The following is a 15581-nucleotide window of genomic DNA, read 5'->3' as shown; positions in this document are numbered from 1 at the left end:
CCCCCCATTAAAGTGTAAAGTAGCTCTTTATGAACCCTCATGCTTGCCTGCTAGGAGCCTTGCTGTTAATTGGCCATAATGGGCCCTTTACACAGAAATGATGCTGAGGACATGCTGAGGGAGGCTTCTCATCATTAAGAAGTTGTTATATACATTATGGACATTGGCTCTGAGCAGATTGAAGGGACCCACTTGAGCCTGAGATGAAAGCGGAAGCCTAATCAAGCAGTCCATGGCTTTGCACTCCGGTTAGTTGCTGAATTTGTGTTAGCAAACTGTGAGCCACCTCAGGAGAAGGTTGCTCCGAATTGGGTACTGATTCCCTGAGGCCACTCCGTGAACATTAAGGAAATACTCACCAAGCTGCTTCATTCAAGTTTTAAGATTCGAGATGGGGGGGCCTCTTCTTCCCTGGAGGCACATGTTACTTAGTGCCCATCGTCCCTAGAAGTAGTTAGGAAGATGCATCAAAGGACCAAGAGGCACCAAAGGTGGAGCAATGTGTTCTCCTTAAACACAGCAGTGAAATTCCAGCACCTTCATGTTTAACTTCTCACACAGGCAAAACTTCCCTTATTGTTCCTCTCACTCAAAGCTAATCATTCTGCCTCTTATTTGTCCTCACCCATAAAAGTTAAATAATGGGCAAAAATTGCCAAAGGAGCAGCTGCCGTCTCATGACAAACATTATAAATAGATAATGTTTCCAGCAGTTCAGTTTCCATAGCTGCTGTCTTCTCTTCCTCATCTCTTATTGCCAGGGATCTTGGTATATGGGGTGAGGTGCATCTTTGAGTTTCTTCACTGTCCATCTGCTCTGAAAGGTTTGACCTCTTTTATCTATGATGTCACATTTGGTTGTCATGGCAACCATTGTGCTGTAACTGAGAGTGGAAGATGATGTCAGCTGAGGACTGAACAGTGGGTGGCTGCTTGAAGAAAAATAGCTCACTTCTTACATGTACATGAATAAAAATTTTCAAAAGCGCTTGTCTCCTTTCTACATGTGGTTATACTCTCAGAAACCACTAATATTCACACACATCTTCACTCTTAATACATAGGTCCTGCTTCTGCAATTGATAGTGCATGGATGGATTGCTACACCACACGGGTCATACTTACTGCAGTGTGGCTCCACGCAGGCTCAACAGTTCATTTACACGCTATTAGCTGCAGAAATGCAGGCTACATTTGTTCATTTGCAAGTCAGCCTGCCAACTGTGCAAATACCTTCAAAAGGGATCTGAACATTACAGCTGGTTGAATACAGCAGACACAGTGTTTGTGACTCTTTAATTTGCATTTCAAACGCTTGCTGTGACTATGCTTGTGCCTTCTTATTCTTGAAATTGTCTATGGGATGGATTTGTGTTTGTAGGGAGACTCGGGGAATGCCTTCCCTTCATAGGAGCACCTACAGTCACATGCAAACCCCGGGATCCACACATGGAGAAGGGTATTTATTATTCTCCTGTTATAAAAGCTTCATCTGATAAGGGAGCACTAAGGTGACCAGTCACAGACCATGACTAGTCAAAGGGGGCAGTACCTCAGCAACCCCAAGGTTGAAAATTGTTGGTCCAGACCATTTGGTAAATACTTGTAAATAACAAATCCATTGGCAGGAATCAGGACCAGTTCATTAACAGAATAAAGTTCTGAATTTCTCACATAATTTATTTGCATTAAGTTTAATCAGCCCTACAGAAAGTCCTGCTAGATTCTGTTTGTCATTTGTTTTAAAGATGCTACAATCTACACTGAGATGATAGTTGATGATGTGTGAGGCAGAATAGAACCGAGGTGTCTTTCCTATAGCTCTGTAGGACTTTTACATGATCACATTTGACCATCACTGCACTTGTCTATTTCAGTTGACTAAATCCCATAGAGCCCCAATAACTGCATAGAAAAGATGGCTTAGCACCTGAAAGTATAGTAGTAAATAGTAAAAATGTTTTCAAAGACCCAGAACAATGGACATGCAATGTAAGCCAAGACTGGAGTGGTTAAGATGAGTATTGGGTAACTTCAGACTTGTCGTCATGCCCTTCAAGGACTTCTGCCTTCTGTTTCCTTCCTGGCCTGTGCACTGCCCTATATTTAATGGACACCATTAAAGCACCATTCACAGCCCCAGAGAAGTGTCCTAGCAGCAGTGACTTCTATGCAATACTTGGAAGAGGAGATATTGCGTGGCATGTGCTGAGTTTCTAATGGAGCCCTCTGTATCAGCACAGGCAGAACCTTTGCTGGCCAGTCAAATACATCCTTTCATAACACAGGCTGTGGGCCAAATTCTGTTCTCATACCGATATTTATCTCACAACGTCATTGATCTTCAGTGGACTTGCACCATTTTAACTGAGCAGAATTTGGGCCTGATGTGTAAACTATCTGTCCTGCAGACTTGGGAATTTGTTTTCATGCCATTGGTGTGCCTTTGTCACTCAGGAAAAGCATAGCCACAAGCTAGGAATTGTGGAGCCACAGGGTGGCTCCCCTGTCAAGAAGGAATTCTCACGAGTTATACCATAAAACTCACCACCTTTAGCACCAATGGAGGAGAGAGATGGCCCTCTTCACTACTCCAGTGACTCTGGCAACTATGCTTTTCCTTTGGTCTGAGTCTAAGAGGGCTGGAAGTAGGCACTTGATTCCATTCAGACTTTCCCGCCAGCCATGACACAGTGCATTATTTGTTCTGATTTGGTTTTCATGGCTTCATTTTTACTGTTTCTGAACACAATGGACAAATCTTACTACAATTGACTATACCGTGAACAAGTGATCTGGATATCCCACAAAGTCTTGACCTCCAGCAACTCTTGTTATGTCAGTTATGGTCCCTGCCACAGCTCTACCTGTGCACATCAGTTCTGATCCCCAACATGCCTCGCTTATTCATTCCTGGGCTCCCCTGCCCACAGCTCTGTCAATGCTTCTTAGTCCTGACTTGCATCACCCTCTGGTATACTACTCCTGGGCTTCCCACACACACCTGTGCCAAAGTGGCTCAGCATTAAGCTGTAACCTGCATATATTCTTTGAATTTAGCACAATCTACTATTTGATCTTCACTAACTGGCTGAGAAGCACAGGGTGTCACAGTTCTGGAATTGGAAGCAATTCATGTTTCAGAGGTTTGGCTGCATTGTGTAATGAGCGGGGAACAAAGCTGGACATCTAGGGTGGGGGCTATTTGGCTGGTTTCCCTTCAGGAGCATTGTTTGCAAGGAGAATTTTGCTTGTTCTATTTTTATGGGGAAAAAATCCCAAAATGGAAAGTCCTGATCTAGGGCTCAGAACACTCGGAGTATCTGTAGCCAGGCTGTTTGCTTTATGATTATCTGGCAATCAGTCAAATTGGCAGGTGCTTGGTCTTGGTTGGAGACCTGTAGGCCAAAAGCAGCCTGGTGTGTATTACGTTAAGCATCAGGAGGCCCAGTAGAAATCATTTTGTGGAATCTCTAGCATCTAGTTGGTATGTTGCTGTTCTTCTAAATATAGAGACTTAAAGCAAAATTCCAGCTCAGTGCTGGTTTCACTCTAGAGTTATTCCCATCATCAGCGTGTTCCTCTAACATTGGCAACATAACTTCGTATAGCGTATCACAGTGATAAGCTCTGGGGGGAGCTAGGAAAGATGTTTAGCCCTCCACTTACCTTTCTATGCACGTGCCTTCTAGGATGTGAGGGAGAAGGCACTTTTTAGGGTATGGGGGTAATGATCTTGATTCCATTTGGGTGGGAAAGGGATAGAAGGTGACTTTTGGCTCTGAGTAGTGGTCCCTCTTCTATCTTCTGATGAACTGGGGTCGGTATCACACCAGGGTGATTTTGGTGACTCTCCTAATCAGGCAGGCACTGCAGTGTAGCAGGGTCCGTTTTTAACTCTTGTACTCACTGTCCCCAGGCAAAGGACCTGAAACTCTGTATGCTGGGCAGAAGCTTAATGACAATGAGTGGCACACAGTCCGAGTGGTGCGGCGAGGAAAGAGCCTCAAGCTGACAGTCGATGATGACGTAGCAGAGGGTGAGTGCAATGGAGTGATATCTCTGTCCTCGTCTCCCTCTGTTCTCAGCTTCTTCTCAGCATACTCAAGCACGCTTCTTCTGTCTGTCTCTTTCCTCCATCTTTCTGTGAAGTCCTCTCAACTGAGGATCACTGTGTTGAGAATCCAGTTATGATTTCTCCCTAACCAATTGTGGCAACTTCTGTAACAATTCCAGTGGCCTGGAGTGGACCCTGGGAATGGAGATGCAGCAAGGAGAATGCTCAAGGGCTTGAACTCACCCCAAAAACAAGGATGCCATAGAGATGTTAGAAAGGGAGGGAAGGAAGAGTGTTACTTTGCTGTTGGTTATGTGCCTGAATGTTGTATGTGAGGAAGGAATGAGAAGAGGCCAGATTGGCAACCCCAAGGATTCAAAAAATGTTAGATCCCCAAAATTGACTTAAAAATCATGACATTTAAAAAAAAAAAAAAAAAGTTGGGTTCTTTATATTGGTCTTCTGGGTCTTTGAGCCTTTAGGGTTCATTTTTTTTCCATCTGTTCCTTACAACTGTAAGAGCTAGAGACATATTTTAATTTTTCTAAATTAAAGATGAGGGTCCCACATAATCACATGACTCTGGGAGCTGGAGCTTTAAGAGAAATATAAGCTATCTTGAGAGCCTGGTGATAAAATCATGAGTTGGTAACTCTAGCTGAGTAGCAACATGGAAGTAGCTAATTAAGGCAGCATTTGCCTACTTGCAACTCATCTTGTTCAGTCATACCCTAGAAGCTCCTTTTCTAATTTCCATGGAACCTCCTCCTAGAAGCTCCTGGGAGGAGCGGGGAGGAATTACAGTAGATTACTTTAAATCTCTTTTTATGAGAGGGGGCTTCTGGCATCTGAAGAGGACCTGGTTGTAAGCAACCTGACAGATAAACTTGGTCAGAAAACCGAGAGACAGGTAATAGGGTTTGAAATGACTCCAGGCATCCTGCTGACTTAACAGGTGGGCACGGGGTGGTTTTCAAAGTACTTGATCAACCACGGGGTGGTTTCCAAAGTACTTGATGCACTCTAAATCATTGAAGGTAAATATACACTCTACGGTGTGGTGAGAAATGGAGAGGGAGATGTTCAGAGACATGAGGAAGCCCTATCTGCTCCTTGCTGGAACTGGCAAAAGTGCAATCAGTATTAGAGTTGGCAAGAACATTCTTCTGCTTAAGAGGCAGCTTCTCAGCCTTAGAATGAATTTGTGACTTCGCCTCTGTGCTGGAGAGCGCAGTGTAACAGTTCTATTGCAGTAGAAGAATTCTGGAAGTGATTTTTAGTAACGGCCACTAGATGGCACTTTCATCATATAGCTCAAAAAGGTGCACAAAGTAAACTCACTTGAAAATGTATTTTTCATACAACTGAGCTTATAAATAAACATGATGGAATCATATATATTAAAATTGTGTTTTTATATGTATGTGTGTATATCTCCAAATAGTTAGGTTAAGAGCATGTTATGGTTGCGAAGTTAAACACTTTAAAGTTAGAAAGTGCCAAAATTATGGTTGTCTGTGTGGCCCTGGGATGCCCCCCTTGTGCCTATGCATTATGATAGACTTTAATCAGACGCTACTATTTTCTACAGGACACCTGTCTAATTAGTGCCCAGGATGGACCTGCTGTGAGGGTGAATCAGGGTTGTGTAAAAAAGGAGGCAATTTTATTTAGGATCCCAGCGTTGTTTATGGCTGAAATTGAGAGATGTGTAGTGAATGTAGAGTGTAGTAAGAGGAAAAGATGGTCTCATGAATGAGACCATTGAATGCTGCCCTGATAAATTGGATCCTATCCCTGCCTCGGCCAGAGGGTTTCTCTAAGATGCTAATCAAATCCCTTAAACCAAACTTTCAACAGGTTGTTGTCACTCATTATGTGCTCCTCATTTTCTGGTTTCCCAACATGAGATCTGGGACCTGAATTGCAGAAATGCTGAGCACTCAGAATTGCAGCTGAAGTCAGCTGGAGATGTGCTTGAATATATAATGCTAAATACTCAGGAAAAATCAAGTCCTAGGCATCCTAACTGGGTATACAAAATTAGTGATTACTTCCGATCTTACTTTCTGTGTCTCAGCTGCCCAGCTGTAATATGGAGATAATGCTACCCTCCCACCTCACGAGGTCTGTGAAGCTCTTGAATTCTATTGAAAAGCCCACAAGGAAATTTAACTTTGTCTCCAGAGCAGGATTTGAATAGTGTGCAGTAAGCAAGCAAAAGGGCTACACATGGAACAATGAGGAAACAAAATATTGAATAGCTATTCATTAATTGAGCACCATCCATTCTGTGCACTGAATGGGGTAGAGGTCCTGGGGGAAAAAATAGCATGTGACTGTGTATGCATTATAATACTGTCTTTATTTACACAAAGATGCTGAATTAAGGTGCACAGGCAACCTTAGTTTTTGCATTTCTTACTTTTGAGTGCTTGACTTTGCAACCTTAATAACATTCTTTGAACATTGCTTTTGTGTGTGAAATATAGAAATTTGTGTACCATATCTGTACTGATATATAAGTACAATATGTATATGTAATTAACTAAATATGCTTTAAGGAAATATAACTAGATATTTTGTAATACTGAATAATGAAAAATCATCACCGAGACATGCAGAGCCCAGAGCATGCAGTAATTTGGCGTTTGAAGTTAACGAGGCTGTCTTATCTGTTGTCTGCTCATGCGTTACCCCCTACCATGCTGCTGAGCAGAGCCAAGCAACAACCAGAATAACATCAGACAGCGGGAGAGGCCATTTCCCTTGTGTGGAGCAGCAGAGTGAATTTTTAACACATTATCATTTTTATGACTGTGTCCATGTTTTACATTCTCTCTTTTTTTTTTTTTAAAAACTCATTTCATCAATCATCAAACTAGGAACCGAGAACATGTATTTCAAAAGTGTCTCTCAATTGTTTATATTTTCAGCAGGCCTGATCTGGCAAGCTGCTGAGTGCCTTCAACTTCTGTTGGTTTTGGTAGGAGCTGAGGGCACCTAGCACCAAACAGTAATGGACCATTGGACTGTAAGTCCCTGAAGGAGGGGCCTGGTCTCCCCTCCAGTGCTGATCATGCTGTGGGAGTTCAGCAAACAATATATTTAAATGACTCCACTGAAAATTAAATGAAATCTCACTCTTGCTCCTGTCCTAATTACCACCACCTTCCGTCAGTCCCCCTTTTGTCCTCTCTGTGAATCAGCTCCATGCATCCGCTGGCTCCATCTCTTTCAGTGGGGAAATGATAAGGTCTCAGTGAGTGTGGTACCCTGGCACATTTGGCTCATGAGTGTGAGTTTTCCCTGTTATCTAAAGGATTGGGGTCTCTAAAATAATGAAGTAGATTCAGTGGGGTTTTCTAGGTTTCATACCACGCAGGGGTGTGATGATGAGGTTCTTTGGGTTGTTATGGAAGAAAAGAAAGTGTTAGCAATGCAGCCCAGCAGGGACCTACCCTTAGGGAGGAGCAAAGAGTTCACTGTCCACAACCCACTCCATCTTCCGCCTTTCTCTTCAGAGAGCTCACAAGCATGCTAGTGGCTTCTGTAGTATGGAAACCTGTCTGCTGAGAATTGGGCTGAACCCCCTTTCCTCATTTCACACACAGACTGCCTAACAGCTGATAATTTTATCTTTATTGATTTGGAAACGTGAAGATGAATTGCTCCTTACCGTTAACCAGTCCTCTTGCATGCTGGGTGATCTTACATCTTCCCTCTTGTTTGCGGCATTCAGGTACAATGGTTGGCGACCACACCCGCTTGGAGTTCCACAACATTGAAACGGGGATCATGACAGAGAAGCGTTACATCTCCGTCATTCCCTCTAGCTTCATTGGCCACCTCCAGAGCCTCATGTTTAATGGGCTGCTCTACATTGACCTGTGCAAGAATGGTGACATTGACTACTGTGAGCTGAAAGCACGCTTTGGCCTCCGCAACATCATTGCTGACCCAGTCACCTTCAAGACCAAGAGCAGCTACTTGAGTCTGGCCACTTTGCAGGCCTATACCTCCATGCACCTTTTCTTCCAGTTCAAGACCACCTCAGCTGACGGCTTCATCCTCTTCAACAGCGGTGATGGCAGTGATTTCATCGCAGTTGAGCTGGTCAAGGGGTGAGTGAGCTACGTGCTGCATTCCCAGAGGGTATTCAGCTAAGCCTGAGTCATGCTGTGGATAGCCTTTATACAAAGAGAGAGTCATTTGGCTAGTCAATTTGGATTCTTTTTTTGAGTGATATGGTGTAGTGGTAAGCCAAAGACTGGGACTCCTGGGTTCTATTCCTGACTGCCACTTCTTCATGCTGGGGTGGAATCTCTGATGTGATAGGTCTTTCTCATGTCCAGACACTGATCCTATCTCATAAAGCTTTCACAGAATTTCGCCTAATTTTGTTTGCAGGTATATACACTACGTGTTTGACCTTGGGAATGGTCCTAACGTCATCAAGGGCAACAGTGATCGGCCCCTCAATGACAACCAGTGGCACAATGTGGTCATCACCCGAGACAACAGTAACACCCACAGCTTAAAAGTGGACACCAGGGTCGTTACTCAGGTTATCAACGGTGCCAAAAACCTTGACCTTAAAGGTAAATATCAGAAGCATGCCAATGTCCCTTTGGGCCTGCAGGGTGGGAGAGCAGAAGCTGTGAAGAAGCTGCATAATCTTACGCAAAGGAATGGAAGGTCTGGGATGTGTTGTGTGTGGGGTTAGTTTTTGCTTTTTTTATTTCATTCTGCATTTGTTCTGTTGGCAAGTTCTGTAAGCAGCATAGTTAGCTGTTCTTGCTCTTTCAGAGGTATTTTTCATGCATGCTCACACCATAGAATTACTCCTTAGACAGAATTATCATTCTTTGGCTAAGACAGGCCTCTTCTGCCTTTATCTGTTGTTCTAGATCAGGAAGGCTCAGATACAGCATTGGCAGATCTAGACTAGCAGGATGTAAAAAGTCAGGACTGAGAGCCATTGTTTGTGGGGGAGCACGGGACTGATAATGGGGTGGTATCTGTCAATATAGAAGCACATTAGCAAAGCTAGGGTGGAGAGGGCAGGTCAGGAAAGGCAGGGCATGCTGCATGTCAGGATCAAAGGGCATGTGATTGGAATTGTGTAAGGGGACTCATCTAACAATGAGTGGTGCCGTTGGCTGAGGTTGATGTTCATCTACAAAGCTGCGTGAGGACCTGGGACAGGAATGGCAGGTGATGCTTCAGGTCAGGGTCTGGGTATGTTGGCACAGTTGTCTGAGGGTCCATGACAGAAACAGCCGGGGGTGCTGCATGTATGTGGAGGTGCATTAGCAGGTCTGGGCTCACGCCATATACCGCTCTGGTTATGCTTCTTTCAGTGGCCGTGCAATACACTTAATGTATATTAAGTAAATGCAACTTTGGCAGATACGTTTATTTGACTTGCTTTTGCTTTTGTTACCCCATTTACCTCCAGGTGATCTCTACATTGCTGGCCTGGCTCAAGGCATGTACAGCAACGTCCCGAAGTTAGTGGCCTCACGTGATGGGTTTCAGGGCTGCCTAGCATCAGTGGACTTGAATGGGCGTCTGCCCGATCTAATCAATGATGCTCTCCACCGCAGTGGGCAGATTGAGCGCGGATGCGAAGGTACAACTCACTTTAGAGGCATTCCCCTCTCAGGCAGCCCCCCTTATCTCTTCGCTGCCCCCTGCTCCACTGCTCACCAACTTTACAGGCTATCTCATTGGTTTGCTTTCATTGTGATGTCCTTCACTGCCATCAGCACGTAACTGCCATGTTTGTAACCACCTGAACTTGCAGTGTCTGACTGGGGGGTGATTAGTGGTTGCCAATGGCTCTGTCATGTAGTTATTCTCCTAGGATGTTGTGTCTCCAGCAATGAAAAGATGTCGGGGTGGTGTTGGTAGCAGGCTTCTCTTGTGTTTTTCCTACAGAGCCACTTATTGACACTAATCATATTTAAAGTGTCTAGCCTTGCTCTGGAGTAGAGGTTCTCAGCTGTGCTCTCCAGCCCACCAATTATCCACAAGGAACTTCCTCAGACTCCACAAAATTAAATATTTTGAAGACCAAGTAGTGGCAGGAGAAAGGAAATCGGGGGTTGGGAGGTGAGGACGGATCAAAGAGAGCATTCATCTTTTATGAAATGGGCCCCACAGTGAAAGAGTTGGATAATGGCTGAAGGTTCCTTTTTGAGGCATCCAGCCAAAGTCATTTCTTGCACCTTCAAATGAAGAATAACTTATTATCCAAGTTAGACTTCCCGCAATCCACCCCCAAAAAAGACCGACTACAAGACCACTAACTCAGCCATATACATGTGGCATGGAGACTAGTACTCAGGACCTTGCATTTCCCAGAGCACAGGTCCAGCCCACTTGAATTACATGATGATTTCTGTTGGCTTGTCAGTATGGTTTGTGTCTTTGTAGGCAGTCAGTCATTAGAGGGAAACCTAATCTCTCATGCTGACACACGTGCATTCCTGTAGGAGACTCTGCATGTGGAACATGCTGGCTAAGTGTGTTGTGAACACATCTACTGGCTGGCTTACATGTAGGATAAGACCCTTCTATGCACATGCATGCATGCCAGCTGATATATTACATTCCCCACCATGCTAACTGCTGTCAATGGCCATTTGGGTCCCTCCATTCCCTCGAAATCCCCTTCCTTCCCTCCAGGGTTGTTGCAGTTTTGGGAATTCCAGTGGAGTGCCCTCTCCTTCAAGATCTGTGAAGCCTCAAAGCAGCAGCTCCACATAAAACCAAACCCTTCCCTGCAGCCCATCAATTGGGCGTTCTGATGTGCAGGAAGTGTTTGATTCTGGATTCTAGTCCTCCTGCTGCTGGGTGGAAGTAACTCCTTCAATAACTGATGGGAGTTACTTGTGTCCTGGGATGAGAGAAGAAGGCTCCTTGATATAAATCCTGTTCTAAAACCCAGTGTGTGGTACATACTAGCCTTAGCCTCGTCTTCCCTCTGCCCGAGTACACTTTTAATAGGCCCATTAATCTGGCCATTTCCCATTGGAAGTTGCAGTGGTTCCCAAGAGTTTGCAGCTGTGACCATTACGTCTATAGTCAGGGTGCCAAAAGTGTGAATACTATCTCTCTCTCTTGTACAGTGTTGCTTACAGGGCATAGGTAAAGTCCCTTAGCCTTTCGAAAAATGCCGCTTTGGATTCTTCCCAGCTGTCCTCTCCATTATCCAGAAAACCCTTCTCCAATATCGGTGGTTTCTGTTAAGTGTATTTTTAATATATGTAATGTGTGTGGTATTGCTAGTAGCTCTCCTCCTTCAGGTTCCCTTCATTTGCTTTCCCTGTTTTTGGAGGCCCCTGCTTCAGGCCAACCCATCCTCCTGGCTGAGGAAGGCTGGCTAACGCTCCCTTCAGAGCCAGTGATCGCTGCTCCTGACTCAGCAAATAGGAGTCACTCAAGCTCTGGCTCTGTCACTGATTCCCTACGTGACCTTCAGCAAGTCACTTAACTTCTTTGCCTGCATGATTCTCCTTAACTTCCTCTGCTAAATCATTGTGTAACATTATTATGCAATGATAAACAGGTACCATGTTCTACCCCAGAAGTGTCTGCATTTCAGTGGAGAAAATAAGTCATTTACCTACCTCATCAGGTAAGGTGTTTACCCTCCCACAGGAGCAGAACCACTATGCTGGCCAATAGAGCTTGGACCCAACTGAATCATCATCTTTCCTACTCCTGGTGCTCAGGGCAGCTGTGTCTTGTCAGGGCTTTAGCTGCCAGAACATCTCTCCACCCCTCCTTTCTGTTAGAGCATCTATTTTCAGCTCACCGGCCATTCCTTCAACATAAACCCTAGCACTTTCTCTGCTAGTGTGCCAATCTGGCCCCAGCACCAAAGCTGCCTGAATGCAGGGATCGGGTCACCCGTAGAGACATTAACAGGCATCCTTCTCTGTAAGCTGCATCAAGGGAAAATCAAAATCCAGAAGGAAGTGAGAAGGGCCACCAGTGCCTTCATCCTGTCACTGCAGGAATGTGATCTTGGGAGGGAACACTCACCTCATCCTCGCGGGCCATCCCTGCTCAGTGTCCCACAGGAAGGTGCAGAACATCCTAAGCTCCCTGCCAACATGCCCTGGAATAGAAACAACCAAGGAGCCCAATGGAGTGAGGAAACACAAGGCTGTTTCTCCTGCCTGTGGTTTTTATGTCCCAGCAGCCCCTGTGGCCATTGTGTGCAGTAGCCAAGACTTGAGAGTATGTGCTGCCTGTTCTTGTGGCCTCCTTGAATAGCAGTCATGTCCCACCTGCCCTTCTTCTCAGTGCGAAAGCTTTCTGTGGTATATGTCTGGTGCTGATTTAACAATCTATTTGTGTAAGGGTGCGGTTCCACCCCATCCTGAAAGGCTGAGGGCCCAGACAGCTGTTGGGCTCTAGGTCACCATTCTGGGCCTATAAAAGCATTTGGAATAAACACCTTTTTTGACCTAATCTCCTCTTGTGCAGTGTTTTTTGATTTGGGGGAGTAAGGTAGGGTGTAAGTGATGCGTCCCTCTGATCAATTCCACTCGAAAAGGACCTGTCCCAAAACAGTAAGGAGATGGTGTGTGAACTCTCTGGGTAGATTTTTCAAAAGCGCTCAGCATTGGCCTAACTCTGCTCTCATTGAGCTCTACAAGAGTTTTATCATTGACTTCAGTGGGAGCAGATTTATGCTGGTGCTGGGCACATAGAAAAATCCTGTCCTCTGTATTTAGAGTCTGATCGTCAGATCCCAGAGTGAGAAGGGGTTTTGCCCAGGTGTTTCCATTTCCCTCATTTCCCACCTTCTCCACCTCTGAAAGTATAGGTGGCTGGCATCTTCCCTGAAGCTGTGGGTTCACTCTCTGTGTGGGATCAACCTTTGTTTACCACCTGCATTGATTGTTCAGGGGCCTGTCCCATATAACCACTAGATAAGGATTTTATCCTCATAGGGAATGTGATAGGGAAGGAATGTCGTTTATTGTGTTGGCTCTGCCACTGTGTGGACTTCAGCAAGTCACGTAACTTCTTTGAATACATGATTCTCCTTCACTTCCAGTGCTAATTGTTGTGTAACATTCTTATGCAATGATTAACAGGTACCGTGTACTACCCCAGAGATGGCTTCATTTCAGTGAAGAATAAGTCCCTTATCTACCTCATCAGCGATAGTGTAAGGTGTTTAGATAGTTCAAGATAAATGCCATTTAGAAGCGGGTAATGGATTATTTCTCTAGATCCTAAAGCATTCTGCAGCCTATATACATGAATCACTGAATGGAATGCAGCCATCTCTGGGATAGAACGTGGTAGGTCTTCAATAGTGTATAGAAATGCTATGCAACAGAAGGCAAGAAGAACTATGTATCTACTTTAAATTACAGTGCGGAGTTTGGTAGATAGAAAAAGAAATTACCCAAGCTGGAATTTGACCAGGGTAGCAGAGAAAATGTAATCCACTTGTCACTTTGTGTTACATGTCCCCCTTGGTGTCCAGCTCTCAAAGGATATGGGGCTGTTTCTCCAATTTGTTGGCAAACCCGGCTCTTGTGAAATGTCCCAAGAGAGCTTCACATGTGGCCAAGGGTGGGTTCGTTTCAACCTAAAGATGTCTGACTGTGAAACAAGAACCAAGGCATACCTGAAACTGCAAATGGGCCTGTGATGCTAAATCTGCTGTTTTCTAGGGTCTACTACGCTGTTACTTTTTACACAAGATCAATTGACAGCTGTTCTTGATCTTGTAAAGCTCTGCTCAGTGCTAGGCTGACGGCTCCCGTTTTCCTGGAAGGTATTTAGCAAAGCCAATAGCTTTGCTGCACCCTGTTGTGAGAAATCCATCTCTGGTTGATGTTTAACACACAATCCTCTTGAGAGTAACATCATACTGTGTCACTTGATAAAGAATGGCTCTAGTCCACATGTCTAGGCGGTCTCATCTTTATCTTTTATGTTTGCTGGAGGATCTAAAACCTAGATAGCGAAGTCACAAAATATTGAGCAAGACAGCAGCTTCAACAGAAGTGATCCTGGCTTCTGCACAAATTGGAGTTTGGCTAGCAAACTAGCACTCTGAGCCACACAACCCTTTGAAAAGGTTCATCAAATTTAGAAAAACAAGCGGAAGGCAGATGAGACTGGTCTGTTTCTGATTTCAAAGGTCTGGGAGCTCAGATCTAAATAACTACACGACAAGTGCAAACCATTACACTTAAGAAGGAAGAATCAAATGCATAAATACAAAATGGGAAATAACTGTTTAGGTAGGAGTACTGCAGAAAAGGATCTTTGGAATTATAGTGGATCACAGATTGAACATAAGCCAACAATATAATGCAGTTGCAAAAAATGCTAGTATCATACTAGGGTGTATTTACAAGAGTGTTGTATATACGACGGGAAGTAATTGTACTGCTCTATTCACCACTGGTGAGGCCTGAGCTGGAGTACTCTGTCCAGTATTGGGCGCCACCCTCTAAGAAAGATGTGGCCAAACTCGAGAGAGTCCAAAAGAGAGCAACAAAAATGATAGGTTTAGAAAACCTGATCTAATGAGGAAAGATTAAAAAACTAGTTATGTTTAGTCTTGAGAAAAGACTAAGTGAGGCCCTGATAAGGTTTTTGTTTTTTCAAATATGATCAGGGCTGTTATAAAGAGGATGGTGATAAATTGTTCTCCGTGTCCACTGGAGGTAGGACAAGAAGTAATTGGTTTTGTCTGCAGCAAGGGAGATTTAGATTAGCTATGAGGAAAAGCTTTCTAACCATAAGAATAGTTAATGACTGGAATATGTTCCCCTTGGAGCTCGTGGAATCCCTATCACTGAAGGCCTTTAAGAACAGGCTAGACAAACACCTGCTAGGGGTGGTCTAGGTATAGTTAGTCCTTGCTTCAGCATGGGCGGATGGATTAGAAAGACCTCTTGAAGTCCCTTACAGCCAGTTCTGCATTTCTCATGATTCTACCAATGACTCCCAGTGTGAATTTGAACAACTCCCCTATCTGCTCTGGGCCTCGTTTTCCCCATGTGTGTAATAGGGTGGGTATCAGGTCCCTGTGAAGAGACAACTATAAAACTCAATTCTGTCTTTCTAAAATGCTTTGACGTCATTGAGCGGAAGGCACTAGAAATGAGCAGGATGTTGGAATCTGGGGAGGAAATAAACATTCCCCATGTCACCACCTGGAATTCTCCATATTTAGAGTTGCACAATCTCCAGCAGTGACTGGGAGCATGGCATCCTTTCTGAGTGATACGAAGGGCCTGTATTACTCAACCTGCCTCAGGCAGACCCTGGGAATGGTATTATAAGGCTCTAGAGGAAGGGTCTCTACTGTGCTGTCTACAAGGCAGAAGTAAAATGGGGGATGGAGTGAAAATGAAAAAAATGATGGAGTCCAGGAGGATAACCCTTCAAAATAAACCACTAACGCCTCCACTCGGGCTAAGCCTTGAACCGAGGAGGAGCTTTCTTCCCTTCCCTGCTGTCTGAGCTGACACTG

General features: G+C 44.5%; 1 protein-coding gene and 1 long non-coding RNA gene across 12 annotated transcripts in view; both read left to right on the top strand.

The window, feature by feature from the left end:
* LOC137142948 (uncharacterized) overlaps nt 1–1150 on the top strand; it is a 33351-nt gene extending 32201 nt beyond the window's left edge. Inside the window, exon 3 of the long non-coding RNA XR_010917056.1 lies at nt 1065–1150. This is a non-coding gene — a long non-coding RNA (uncharacterized lncRNA). The remainder of the gene's footprint in view (nt 1–1064) is intronic.
* NRXN3 (neurexin 3) overlaps nt 1–15581 on the top strand; it is a 1218301-nt gene that overhangs the window by 520136 nt on the left and 682584 nt on the right. For all 11 annotated transcript variants that reach the window (XM_067532399.1, XM_067532391.1, XM_067532404.1 and 8 more), the window contains 4 exons: nt 3920–4039; nt 7800–8181; nt 8468–8658; nt 9519–9692. In XM_067532399.1, the coding sequence (XP_067388500.1) occupies nt 3920–4039; nt 7800–8181; nt 8468–8658; nt 9519–9692 (867 nt within the window). The remainder of the gene's footprint in view (nt 1–3919; nt 4040–7799; nt 8182–8467; nt 8659–9518; nt 9693–15581) is intronic.

This window comes from Emydura macquarii, unplaced genomic scaffold, assembly GCF_026122565.2.
Source record: "Emydura macquarii macquarii isolate MOO-44397 ecotype Brisbane River unplaced genomic scaffold, CSIRO-AGI_Emac_v2 contig_374, whole genome shotgun sequence".
Classification (NCBI taxonomy): domain Eukaryota; kingdom Metazoa; phylum Chordata; order Testudines; family Chelidae; genus Emydura; species Emydura macquarii.
The sequence above is the reverse complement of the archived record's forward strand: the minus strand, read 5'-3'. Positions and strand labels throughout refer to the sequence as shown.